The sequence below is a fragment of the Erithacus rubecula genome (genome assembly GCF_903797595.1).
Source record: "Erithacus rubecula genome assembly, contig: SUPER_Z_unloc_2, whole genome shotgun sequence".
NCBI lineage: Eukaryota > Metazoa > Chordata > Aves > Passeriformes > Muscicapidae > Erithacus > Erithacus rubecula.
In genome coordinates this window covers 10659761-10673934 of record NW_027635860.1, presented here as the reverse complement: position 1 = coordinate 10673934, position 14174 = coordinate 10659761, and the positions used below count along the sequence as shown (strand labels likewise).

General features: G+C 34.2%; 1 protein-coding gene across 7 annotated transcripts in view; it reads right to left on the bottom strand.

The window, feature by feature from the left end:
- Positions 1-14174, bottom strand: part of PAM (peptidylglycine alpha-amidating monooxygenase) — a 123203-nt gene that overhangs the window by 20840 nt on the left and 88189 nt on the right. For 5 of the 7 annotated variants that reach the window (XM_079331194.1, XM_079331192.1, XM_079331195.1 and 2 more), the window contains exons 14-15: positions 13844-13912; positions 13541-13612 (exon numbers count right to left, since the gene is read on the bottom strand). In XM_079331194.1, the coding sequence (XP_079187320.1) occupies positions 13541-13612; positions 13844-13912 (141 nt within the window). Of the gene's footprint in view, positions 1-2021; positions 2328-13540; positions 13613-13843; positions 13913-14174 lie in introns of all 7 variants that reach the window. The other 2 variants (XM_079331198.1, XM_079331196.1) reach the window with 2 other exon arrangements.

Below are 14174 nucleotides of genomic sequence, written 5' to 3'. Positions count from 1 at the left end.
TGTACTAGTTGTAACGATATTAAACAACCTAACAGATTAGTGACCAGTCTAGGGTAACAACCTAACAACAGCACAGGAAGAACTGTAGTATAAGGTTTGAACATTTATAACAACTTTACGTATTATATTAGCCGCTTGTATTTCAAGCGAATTATATGGTAAAAATTGGAATATTTGCATGACTAAAAATGATAAACTATTTTAATACTGGTGATTTTTAAAACAGTTAAATGACATTAATTTAGCAGCAGAATCTTGTCTCCTAAAAAAATTGAGAATTTTTTCAATTCAACACAATAAAGGTTTTACAAAGTGGATAAATTTTTTATTAAATCAAGATAACTTTACTTCTTCCCCTGAGGAGGAATCTCTTACAGAAGATTTTGCTTTAAATATGTAAATACTTCCCTAAAAAGAGACTAAATATATGCTTAAAGATTTTATTGCTAGAAAAGTCCTTTTGCCAAAAGATAGTACTGACAACTTCTGCAGGTCAGGAATTCTGTACTTAAAGGTATTACAAGCATAAAAAAAATCACCAAAAATTAAGGAAATTAATTCAGGAAATTAATTAAGGAAACTCCAGGGGTTTTTTTCCTATACCTCAAAATTGCATTAATTGGAAGTTCATTTATTAGCTAGTCCTCCACCAACAAACTCCCCCAAATAATATATGGCTACTGACACATCCAAGCAAATTCTTTCTGTAGTTAGAATTCATGCTACAAGGTATGTCAAACTAAGCCATTTATTCAGCTCACTGACATTCCCTCCTCTGGATCAGTGAAAATAGAAAGCAATTTTCTTCTTTGCCTTGTATGCACCACATGTTCTTAGTCTAAACTGAAAAAACTGCTTTGGTAGAAATGCTATCCACATTACTTTCCTGAACATTTAATTCCAGTGAGGTTCATGGAATTATTTATGATTTACACATATCTCATGCAGATAGTAACATTCCACCTGTTTTCTCATCCTATTTGACAGGCTCTTATTTAACCGGATCATACAACATAATACTGGAAAGTCCTCATCTTTGGTTTTCTTTTAAATACAAACCCAAGATTTTGGTGAGCTTAGACACTGTAACAGAACCTCATATAAACAGAGACAATACATGTTAACATTATGAATATTCAAAATAAAAATCGAATGGTTGATGGATGATACATGTATGCGTACAGCAGTACTTGGAAACATCAATCTGGGTGGTGCAACATAAAAGCTGGCATGTGTTGATACAGCTTATGGATACAAATGGCTTTCATGCATACATATCAGCTTCTTTTATGAGATACTCATCACATGCTGCATTATCTGGCTTTCCACATTAGCAAGTAAGGCTAAGGGTTGTCAATACCAGAGACCAAAATGCAAGTAAAGCAAACACAGTAATTCCATGGTTTCTGCTGTCATAGAAACCTGAAGGGAATAAATTCTATTTCTAGCACAATAAAACAGTCTGTACAAGAGTATCTGGAGAGTCAAGCCCAATTTGAAATCAATATGCAGAAAATTTTACTTCTGAAGAATTTTCTAGGATTACCTACCATTCTTTCTGAAAGAGAGAAAAATATCTGATAGAATAACAGCAACAAATTTTATAAAATTGCGTATCTGACAGATCAAGGTAATCAGCAAACTCATAAAAAGTATTGATTATTCCAGTGACCATTTTACAGTAGTTACTTGTAATAAATTCTTCACTTCCTGTGACTACTATATCCTATGTGTACTTTGTTCTAGCATAATCATCATGTAAAAGTCTTAAGAGTATAAAATGATACTGTACAGTTCAGGAAGTACTGGTGTTGTACCATCAGCACACATTCTTTCTTCACACATGGAGGGGGAAAGAACCCCAGTGAAATACCTCTAAGTAGAGGGAGATTGTTTCAATAATTAAGAACATCATCATGTAAAATACTTTCAAGCCTCCACTGAAATTCCCTTCAGATTTTGCTAATGTGGATCACAGCTCTTACATTGCATTTCACTGTATAAAATTAACCCAAACCCACCTCCTTCATGGTCTTTTTCCCAGCTTCCCTCACCATGCTTAGACTGTCGTAAAGAGAAATGCCTGTTCTCTGGTGGCCTCAGGGTAGACTCTAGTCTGTGAAATTTCTGAATTCTGTCTCTGACAAGAATAGTATTGTCCCTTTCATCATGATTTGCGATCTCTCTGGCAAGATCCTTCTTTTGGACTACATTAGCAATCTCTGCTACAAGATCTGATTCTGCTTTTTCTGTAGGGTTATGCTTATGCACATGCACAACAGCTTCCCTTTCTCCTAGCAGCTTAGAAAGGAGTGAATAGAAATCACCTGTACAGAAAAGAGAAAAGATAAGAGTAAAGGAGAAAACACACCGATTATAACAGATGAAATTTAGAAGGCAGGGCACAATGTAACAAAGTTATTCAAACAGTTATTGACAAAAGTAGCAAAGAGGAACTGTTACAGCCTCAGGAACTGAAAGAGCCAGGTTTCTAGTATGAGAATATACAGTCAAATCATTACTGACTTTAAATTACATATAGATGCCCACTTTTACCTGATACTCTGGCATCAAAAAATCATCACCTCTGGAGAGATGTTCTTGGGAACAAGAAACAAGAGAAAAAGAGAAAGGGAAAATGAAAGAAAAAGGGAAAGGAAAAACTGTGCACATTTCAGTAAAAGAATATTTTTGATGGAATTATCTGGATTTGCCAGGCTACTGCAGAGTTATATTTTCACAAAACAAAGAGGGAAAAATTCTATAGTTTTATAGTTTTTTTAAATTTTTAACTTATAAAGATAGTAACAGATAATCATAATACTTTTAAAAGTATTTTATATATTTTATATTTTATTTCTTTGAAGTCTGTCATTGTGTAAGAACCTTAAGCTGTAAGAAAACCAAATTTCCCATTTGCAAACATTTCCATAGCAGCCACTGTAGAAAAAAGACATGATCCATTAAATTTACTTTTATTTATTCAGTTTGGGTTCTACTCCTTTTTTTACTCCAAACAGTAACATTTCTTAGTCATGGTATCATCTGGCAGTGAAGGGAAAACTATCTTCTCAATGTGCATGCTAGCAATGCAGTTATCACTGTAACTTTCTTAGGCATACAACAAACATTTCAATACATTCCACAAAAATAGCTCAAAGCAAAAACACTCATGTAAACAGAATTTATTGATCAAGTATCTTGGCTGCCTGAAACTATCATTTCTACTAAAATACCACTTCTATTCTACTACCATTCTATTAAATACCACTGCATCACTGGAGTGGAAAGACATTCAATGTGTTTTAAGAGTTACCACAAGTAGGTATCCTTACTTGTAATTAAAAAATTGTATTATTTTATGGCAGGCTATATAGGACATTTTTTAGAAAAGTGAAACTACAAATAATGAAGCTTCCACACAAACCAAAGAAATAAACAAGGAAATAAACACCACCCCATCCCTGCAACGAAGAAAAAATTGAAACCCAAAAAATCCCACACAGAGCCAGAAATCATTACTTGCAGCCTGGTACAGAGGAAATTAAGTAATTTGAAAATGGTCTGTAGAGGATCTGTCATGTTATTAAACAGTCCCTCTTCAATGATTTTGAGTAGGATTGCCTTCCTTGCCCTTGGAAATGAAATATCCTAGATGATACACTCTGTCAGAAAATAACTACTGAAATAACAGGGCCAATTTCAATGAAAATAACAAAGCAAATTAGAGAAGAGATAAAATTATTAAGACATATATTACAAATTGGAATTATTTGCTTAAAATACAATTATTAAAGCTAGAACACATAATTATATTAATACTGTCATTCAATGAGTTCAAATAATGATTCAACACAAATCCAAACATTTTTAAAGTATATCACAGGAGTTTTCCATACAAACCATATTCACACTGAGGAAGATTTTTAATTATTAAAGCAACCATCAGCTGGTGATGAATAAGAAACACAGCTGACATTTCCTTTATGAAGGAAACATTTGGTATTAAAATACTCTACACTGGCCTTTTTCTTCCCCAACATTTTAAAAATTAAATGAATATCATACAAAACAAATGTTGTGGTTTTATCTGTGGCTGGAGACGTATAGATGACCTACATGTAATCATTTCCAACAAGAGGTCTGAGTGGTAAAAGCACTGCTCTCGCCTGATGCTATTTTAAACTCTAGGCCTTCTTAAAACAAGTTAATGATCCTTGCACAGTTCACTCTCTCCTAGTTCTATAACAACTATCTAATCAACAGACTTGTAGTTATTGGCTGCAAAAGGACAACAATATACTCCAGTTTTTGCAAAAGTTTCAAAACTTTATCAGCTTATATGCTCATTCTACTTGAGTGAAGAAGTTTGACAGCTTCATACTCCAGCCAAAAGCACTGCATTCTATCTCTAGTGTGCAAGTGTTGTCACAGAATTATCACCCCAGTCTCTAAAATAGATACTGCTTGTTGATCTAAAAAAAAAAGATAAAAAAATACAAAAAAGTTATTTTGTTTACCTGTCTGATATTAGCTCCTTCAAAAGAAACTATTAAAGATAGGACTCAATAGAAGACAAAGAAAAGAGAGTAGGAGTATTCAACTTAAAAAACATTAAATGCTCAGGGAATAATTTTTAGGACAGGATGCTTTCATAAAAATGCCAGTGGTCTTTATGGAAGCTATTAATCAGGGATTCAAATCTAAGTGGGGTGATCCGGTTTTCTCCCAGAGCTGAGCCACTGACCAGAAGATATGAGGAATCTTCAAACACTAGTGTATAGAGTACAGCAGTTTGAGTACTACAACCACTATCCATGGGTATAGATGAGGTATTTTCTAAGCTAAGTCTGTCCAGTTTGAGCTTTCATTAAGCAGGGGTTTTGTAACTACAGCAGTTAAAAATATTTAGGAACTGTCTGAATGTATGGACAAGGGTACACATCAGAGAACAGAAGCGATCAGAAGTGCAGTTGCCCTGAAACTGTGATCCTTTCCTTAAGTGAATGTATTTGAGAATATGCAATCTCCACACAAAGTTCAAAAACCATCCATAAAGTCTACATATATGACCACTATCTCCATACTTCTGGCACAATCACTAGCTGAAATCTCCTGTCAATGTCCTGGCATTTTAACAGAACTCAGAGTATTTTCAAGGCACAAAAGACATGGAAGTGAAGAATTTAAGTTTCCTGATTACCCAATGTCTGCAACTCTACCCTGAATTCCACACACTGAATATTTATAACTTTCTTTCACCTTTGCTTGTGATGTCCAGGCAGATTCCAATAATTTGTAAGCAGTGTAATTTTAAGAAATAGTTCAGAATTTGCTAGAGATAACTAGCAAAGAACATCATACTGATTCTGAGTAAAAGTTGCTCTGTGTAAAGCAATATTCAGCAAACATCGAAGTTCAATCTTGTTTTGCTGCATGGCAGTGGTCTTGTACCATCTGGAACAGCTAAAGGTGTTGTTTGCCTGAAGATACTCAGTAGGAAAGGAACATTGCTTGGTCTTGTTTGTGATGAGACAGCTTGGCCTTTAGAATGCTCAAGTATAACTAGACAAAGACATGAGTGAATCAACAACTTGATCTTGCTGAAGAAACTGAACTCTAGTAGTGCAGTCTCTGGAAAGCTGCCTGATCAGGTCACTTTCAGAGAAGATCCCTGTATTCTTATGTTCAACCTATCAGAACAGTTTCCTCTATGGAAAAGATAATCGGCTACAAACACCTGCAGTTTATTCAACGAAATCTCAAGAACAAAACAATGCACAAGCATATTACAGTAAGTTTAAACTTCCTGTGGTAGTTCTACACTATCAAAACTCTTTTTCAGAACAATATTTTGGTATACAGTCACAGAAACAAAATCATAACAATGGCAATTTCATTGCAAAACGAGTTGACCTTCATCTGATATAATAAAAAGTCAGATTAAGGTTGATAAAGCAGTTTATATGTGTAATGTTTTCTGCCATGTAGTTTAGTTTTAGGTAGTCTTGTGAGGAGCAGATAGTTGGTCTTGATGATCCTTACAGGTTTCTTCTAACTCTATATATTCTATGATTCTATTTCTAAAACCAGTCATTTTTTTTCCAGCATTAGAGCCTAAGTTCCCCAATTTGCAGGGAGCAATTGCTGTCTGTGGTCCTTCAGCAGCACACCATGGTGCTGTCAGAAGCATCAATTTCCAGTTTAGATGAGGTATCTAGCCATAGTACTGCAGGATCAAGCTAGATAGATCCAAAGTTCAGCCATGGTAAACCTGTCCAGACAGCCTGAATGTGTACCTGTTAAGACACATATGTGAAATCGCATTTTACTACATTTTAGAAAAAAAGACAAGAGAATTTTCGTGCCCAGAATCTGTATTTTTATAATAACATCTGTAAAGTTTCACTGTGATGGTTCAGAGAGGCTCCCCAGTCTGTCACTGGCCTTTTTAGACTTCATGTTCTTCCTTCCAAAGCCATGTCCTGGTTCTATCCTAACAGAAAAGAAACTAAGTTTTCACAGTTGACTTTGAGCTTCACAATTATCTCTGAATAAAATGGGGTATATTCTGAGACTGCATGTTTCTGTCTTAGCATGATGTGCTTCTGTTTTGTGGGTTCAGCTGGCAAAAGTGGTCAGGGGTCCTGCTCCCTCATGTTCAAATGCTCTGGGTCCAACAATGACTTACTTATGACATGCATAAGATAACATTGATTGGAGAAAAGAATAGCAGAAAGGCATGGAATAACTTATGTAATCATAAGTGAACAAAATCTAATGCCTGTTTCAAGTGATACTTAATAGTGTTTGACATAGTAGGCAAAAAAACTTTCAAAACGTCTTCTAGTATGCCATTACTTTTCATACAAGTCATGATTTAATCTGTTGCTTTGATGAAAGCACTGGAGAGATTCCTGAGAACCAAAAAGTATTAAGTAAGGCTGTTTTCTTTTTGAAGGGATTTGAAGGGCTGAGAGGCATAGATATGAAGAAATGAAGAGTTAAGCTGCTCTAGAGTTTCTTGGCCACCCTCATCGCCCTACAGTGATGTGCACTTACAGCATAAGCAAACAGACATACTGAAGAACCAGGAACCCCATCTGCTCTCAAGGCATCTCTAAGCAGCTTACAGAGCTAAAAAAAGGATAGAATAGAAGGTTAAAAAAAAATTCTTTTTTTAATTCTATGTCTGCACGTCCCTAAGAAGGGCTTTTACTATTACCACAATATAAATGTATTTTGGTTTTCAATCACCCTTTCCTTTTCTGTCAAAATATTTTAAATTTTTAAAATTTTTTTTTCTAATATTTTAATTAGAGCCCAAGCATAGTTTTTAAAAACTCACTAGGTTATGGGATTTTGTAAAAGGGAAAGTGTGAAAGCTAAGTGAGTATGACAGAAGATGAAGAATGTTCACTGAGTATCGTCAACAAATCAAACCCTGATATTCAAAACCAAGGCTTCATGCAGCTACTCAATTTCCCTGTTCTTTTCTTTCCTTCCTGACCAGTAATAATTTCCTAACAAGAACTAAGAATTTTGTTACAATACATTAGCTAATTCTAGATGATTAACAATAAAGACAATTGTTTTACTACACAGCACCTCACTGTGCTTATTTAGATATACTACAGATATTTGAATTCCAGAATAGGGTGCACCAATTTCACCTCAAATTTCTATTTCATGCAGTATATATTTTGAAATATGTTTAGGCTCACAAAATTCCGTAAGTGAGAATATGTTTATTACAGAGGAGTTCCACTATCTTCAATTTATTTTTTTAAGCATCATCATGCTTTATTTTAAAGAAGAGACAGCAAAATTATAAAATAAGGAAAATATTTTAATAATAACAGCAACAATAATAATAATTTTGGTTTGTTTTAGATTTGTGATATAACTTAATTTCTCTGAACTCTTCCTGCACTAATACATGGTACTACACTTTCGATTTCTTCAGACACACTAATGATACTATAAGCAGTTTTGTAGTTGTTAATTGATAAGCAGTCATTTAGAAAACATTCAGGAAATGTCTCTCTGCAATTTGAAGAACCAGAGAACGTGGCTTTTTTTTTTTCCCCCTTAAGGAAACAAAAGAGAAATGGTCAGAGACCAGAGGAGCCGTATCTCCTTCTTTCACTTAAAACAAACAGATTTCTACCCCAGGTGCAAAAAGACATAATTCAATGTGTTTTTATTGTAACAAGCTTCTCTTAGAAATGCAGAGCTTTACAAAAAATACACAACTCAACACAGACATTTCCGTTTCCCAACTCAAATATTTAGCTATAACCTAGCAAAATATTTCCAGCCAATGTCTAATAGATACCTTGTGCAAAATACTTATCTGTGTGCATGTGTGTGCAGTCATATGCAAGTATACTATGCAATTGAAAAAAATTAAAAGGTGGGGTAGGCATCCAACAGGTAATAAATAGGAGATTTATGTGTAACCTTTATTCAGACCTCACTTTGTACAGATTATGATGTTAAACTTTCTTACAAAGAAACTTCTTCCTATAGTCAATAGGCCATCACAATATATATTTAACCTATTCAAAGAGTCCCTTTCCAAGAATTCCTGAAGAAATATTTTAACTGAAAGACTTCTAACATTTTTATTCCAGCATCTCTGTTTATGAAACACATACTTGCATTGAAGTACTTCAGCCTTTACTCTGAAATAAAGGTCCATAATTACTGTTACTTTGCTAGACAAACAAATAATCACTTATTTTGCATGTCCAGGTAGAAACACCACAGAGTGTGAGTTTAAAGGATACTTTGCATAATATTCTACACCTTACATTCAAGCCACATTTCCAGCCAGTTTCAGCAGAAGCTGTGCATATTCAGACTTCGTTTCAGTTCTTTGGTTTGAGTATCCTCAAAGACTGGGAAAACAGATCTTGACATCAGACTACCCAGCTACCTAGAACCACTCTGCAATTCCCATAAGGGTCTAGAGAAAAATACTGTAATCAGAGAGCATCAAATTGCTTTACACTACAGAGCCATAATATTTTCTTTCTGTTGTGCATTATTTCTCTCACTATACACATATTAATCTCTAAAATGACAAGGCAGAAACGCAATGAGGTGTTTTCTGTGCAACTTATCTCACCACTAGGACAGCAATTGTAATGACTGCAAATGCGAAGCTCAGCTTTACAGAAGCTAACACATGAATGCTTGACTGAAACTGATATTACTTTAAACACAGAGGTTTAATAGGATTTCAATTAACAGACTCAACTGTGAAAAAGGGACCTCACATGAATCTATCTGGGACACTGCTAAAAGAAAGATGTTATGTTCCTTTATATTGAACTTACCCATTTGAACTCCTGTAACAACTTAGTCTTACATCAACAAAGAAATAATGATGTATCAGGGAAAAAGTCCCACTGTATTCATAGTACCAACACTACTGCTGAGAGCAACTGCAACTTTTGACTGCTTCAGATGCCATCATCAGAAGCAAAATATATGTTGCTTTTTTGGTACTAACTCCTAAATTACCTAAACCAGAAGAAGTAAACATATAATTTTGTAAGTGCCATGGAGAACATAGTATCAGAAGCACAATGAAAATCTCAACTCGTTTCTCTCCCACATATGTGTATGTGACATACGTATGTGTACATATGGGCTGTTCTAAAACAAAACCCAAAATCTAATTTTTTTTTCTATGCTATTAATGAATTTTCAGTTCAAACAAACTTGAATTTTGCTTTAAACCATTTAAACATAATTATATTTAATTATGTTTTATATATGGAAATATAATAATATAAATATAATAAAATAATTATATTAATTTTAGTAGTAAAGTTTTTGCCCCTTCTACTTCAGTTTATGATTATACCTAATATACACAAAATGATATACCAAATCATGAGCCAGACAAAACATTGAATACTGGACATCTGATTAACCATTAGTTGTCTTACATTTTTCTTTTTTCTAAGAAACTACTCCTGCTATTGTTTATAGGCACAGGTTTCAAAAGCTTTTAGGCACGCCATCAGCAAACCAGTAAAGGCTGCTTCACTGCTTGCATGCTGAAACAAATCTGAACTGCACTACACTGTACTATGCCACAGAAAAGTGATGAACAAGCAGAATGAAACACATTTAGGTATTTTTTCAACAAGTAAAGACATATGGCAGAGATCATGAATGCTAACAAATGTTTTTTGCTTTACTGTATCTATTGAGTAAAATTTAATCCAACTCCTATTGATGAACAAAAAATAAACACACATATTATTTGTTTTACTGATGTTTTACTGACATCAAGTCAGCAGGAACAGGAAACCTATCAATACACCAAATGTCTAAAACAACTGCATTTCCTACAATAATTCACTTCATATGAAGAGTTTGTCTTCACTGCTGTTTCGGAAACTATATAATGAGGTCAGTTTCAATTAAGATAAGTTCAGTGAAATTTCAACAGGGATTTGCTTTGTCTTCATGCAGAGTGCTGGTTCACTTTGTGATGGCTGCTGCTTATTTCTATATATTTGCATTGTTTATTAATGTGCCTCCGATGAGTGAAGATGATGAAACTGAAAATGCAATGTAAAAGCAACTATAACACCTGGATGTACCAACATAATGAACATCCTGTGTGTGACAGGAGGTACCTCAACGGCCAGGCAAACAAAAACACACATTATTTGTAGGCAGATACTTCCATATGGCAGACTTTTTTTGTTTTCCCCTTTTGAGGCAAATCCTTAGATTTAAGAGTACTGACACAAAAATTGTCTCTTTGACCATATCTCTAACCTCCAGGTTGGTACGTACCTCTGGTGCTTTTTCTCTGGGTGTAGAATTATAAGCCAAACATGATTAAGGGATAAAAGGGTGATCTCAGTATTTAATAAGGATCCTCAGGTGCAACAATTCGTCGAAGTGGAATATGCCAAAATTCACACACATGGTAAATTGCATATATAATTTTACAGACTTTTTAGATTAATATATTTGACCTAACAAGAAGTTTAAATGAATAGAGTGTCATTTCTCTATTTTAAAGTACTCTTCCCTAGATGGGGCTTCAGTCTAGTCTATGAAGTATGCTATAGAGAGGGCTTTGGTTTCTCAAGATAGTGTAAGGTTTTTCAGCCCTCCAACTGTGAGGCCTTTAGGATGTTTGGGTTTTTTGCCTAGCAATATATCAGGACTAGGCCAAGATATCAGGCTTAAAGAATTATAAGTATGTATGCTAAGAGTACTGAGAAAACATAAAAAGTATATAAAAAGAAAAGCCAAAAAATCATCATGGCATCACCTCCATGGCAGCAGAACAATTTAACAACGATTTTGGTGTTTATTGAAGGAACAGTGTTTATTTCACTTTCCTGAAACTAGGAAGGGAAAATAAGCTGTTAAACTCAGAGAAAGAAATCCATGCAAGTTAAAACACAGAGTTATTGGAAAATTGCTGATGTCTTTTCTTTGAGCAAATCAAAGGCTGAATTTACTGAGCAACAGCTTGGCAGCAACAGAACTAATCAAAGACTCAGTTCTGGTGTCTCTGTGTTTTGCAGATAAGGCTAACCTACAGAATATGCCATGCCAGACCATAAAGGGAAATACTTCTCTCTTTTACCTCCATGAAAGGATGTACTTGTATAATTACCTCAAACCCAGTGGATATATGCATGTTCTTCTGTGTAGGGTCTACTGCCTCCCCCCTTCAAACTGTAGAATTTTCCTGCCACTAAGGTCTTGTTCAAATTTAGCTCCTACTGGCTAACTCACTGAAATTACTTGAGGAGGTGGATGAACTGGCAACACCATTGCTTAAAACTGATTCGCTCCACAAAACTGGACTCCAATTCCTATGTAATTTTTAGAGGCACATTTTGCAGACCATTTTGAGCTCCCAGTTTCACCAGTCTATCTGGCGAGCACTAAAACCTAATTTCTAAGCCAGCCACTCAACTTTCCCTATTTACAGACAAAAATAAAACCAAACCTGAACTGGTTTTTCCTGTTGTTTTGTTTATTCAGACATAATTCAACTGAAGTTAGAGCCGTATCAATATAAAATTGAAGTCAGGTTCCTGCAAATGATGGGTGAATTTATCTTAATCTAACAATTAAGAACACAAAATTAAATTCACAGCAACTACTGTGTTTTGATATTTCACATCATGAATCGAAGTAATTTCAAACGAACAAAACAATTCTGTGTGTTTCCAAAGAAACAGGTTAGATGAGAATGTGTATTAAATAGTGCTTTCAACAAACCACACTGCATTGCAGAAATGTCTCCAAAATACATTTCAAAGACAGATGAAAAAGATTTTAATAGCAGGACCTTTTTCAACACTTTTTTTCAAACACCAATGAGTTCAATAAAACATACACATAAGAAGAACATTGATCAAATGCTAATGTACTCATTCGTAACTTAAGGGTGAAGCAGATTGCCAGCATGAATTTTGATGTAAATTTTTAAGCAGACAGCTCATTCTGCTCTGAAACTGGATTAAAAAATTTGAACTGTTTTTCTTTTTTAAAAAATACATCCTGGATTGATTAAGATAAATATCAGATATGCCACTGTAAATATTGTTTCTAATAGTTCAAAGTTCTTTCACATAAGACAGTTTCACACTCTAGAGGTTACTTTTATGTAACTAAAACTTAAATAGTTAACTCTAAAAATTGGCAGAGTACATAGAAAATCTAACCTCTTGGGAGATGTTATTAAAAATTCTAAACACTGGTCAATCTTCACTCTTCCTAAAGGCAAAAGGAAATTTGCTTTTAGTCCTTGAATCTCAACATTGTTCAATGCAAACTGTATGAATCTATAGCTGATGAGATCTTCCCCTTAGTCTGAAGAAAAATCCTAATACTGAGGCAGTTTTTATCTAACAGTATATGACTCACAAGAACTTTAAAGGAGATTCTAAGATACTTCTGAAACACATATAATATTCTGAGTATTTCTAAAATCTTTATGGAAGTAATATTCTTTTTCCTCTAGCTAAGTGCTACACACATTTCTGTGTGAATTGCAATGCATACATGTACATATACACAAATATAGTAAAAAATAATAGAGTATTAAGCAGATGCACTCAACTTCAACTTAATATTTTTATATACAGCCAACATTGAAGCATAAGAACATTATTCCCTAATACACATATAGTAATATAAACTGAGAAATCAATGAAGAGTTAATAACAAATAGTTACACACAGAAGACATGCACATACAAATAAATCACAATCTTCAATAGCAAATTAAACAAAGAATAGAAAAGTATTAAAGGATTAAAATGCACTAATAAATTTTACCTACAAGGCTGGAGATCAGTGGTAAACTAAGTCTTTTTAATATTACTTATATAGGATGCAACCCTATTAGCTTTATAGAACATTGCAAATTGCATCAATCAATAGACTAAAAACTTCATAACTCATTAAGAAACAGGATATAATTTATCAGTATTTTACATTAATGAGTCCTTTACTTGACATAGAAATAAACAAGTACATACCCTGATCCAAAATCTCTGCCTCTTGTTTTTTGGCCTGTTGCAGAAAATAACTTGCATCACTATCCTTGGTTTCTGAAAAATGGATTTAGCATATTATTTAGCCTTTGCATGTGAATGGAATTGAGTATCTCCCTAATGCCCTTCAGAAATGAACACCTGACGTTTTTATATATAAACAGTAGTAGTTGTATCAAACAATGCAGCACTCAAACAACTGAAATTTAAAAATTAAGATTTATGTTAGAAGATAGAGGTACAAATAGACATAGAAATAAAACTGCATAGAATCAAGCAAGTGCATACCATGATCCAAAATCTCTTCCTCTTTTTTGTCCTGCTGCAGCAAAGAACTTGCATCACTATCCTTGGTTTCTGAAAAATGGATTTAGGGTACAATGTTAACCTCTGCATGAGAAGGGAAATTACCTCCCTAACTGAGGAAAAAATGCCCTTCTGAAATGAATACTTGTTATTTTTCTCATAGTAGTCATACCACACAATGCAACAGTAAAAAAGTGAAATAGAAAAACTACACCCTGTACTTACTACACAATCGCATCAGTCAGATTACCTCTGGATAATACTGCTGCTGCAATTTAGACGCCTACAACTGTTCAATGTAGAAATTTGCTTC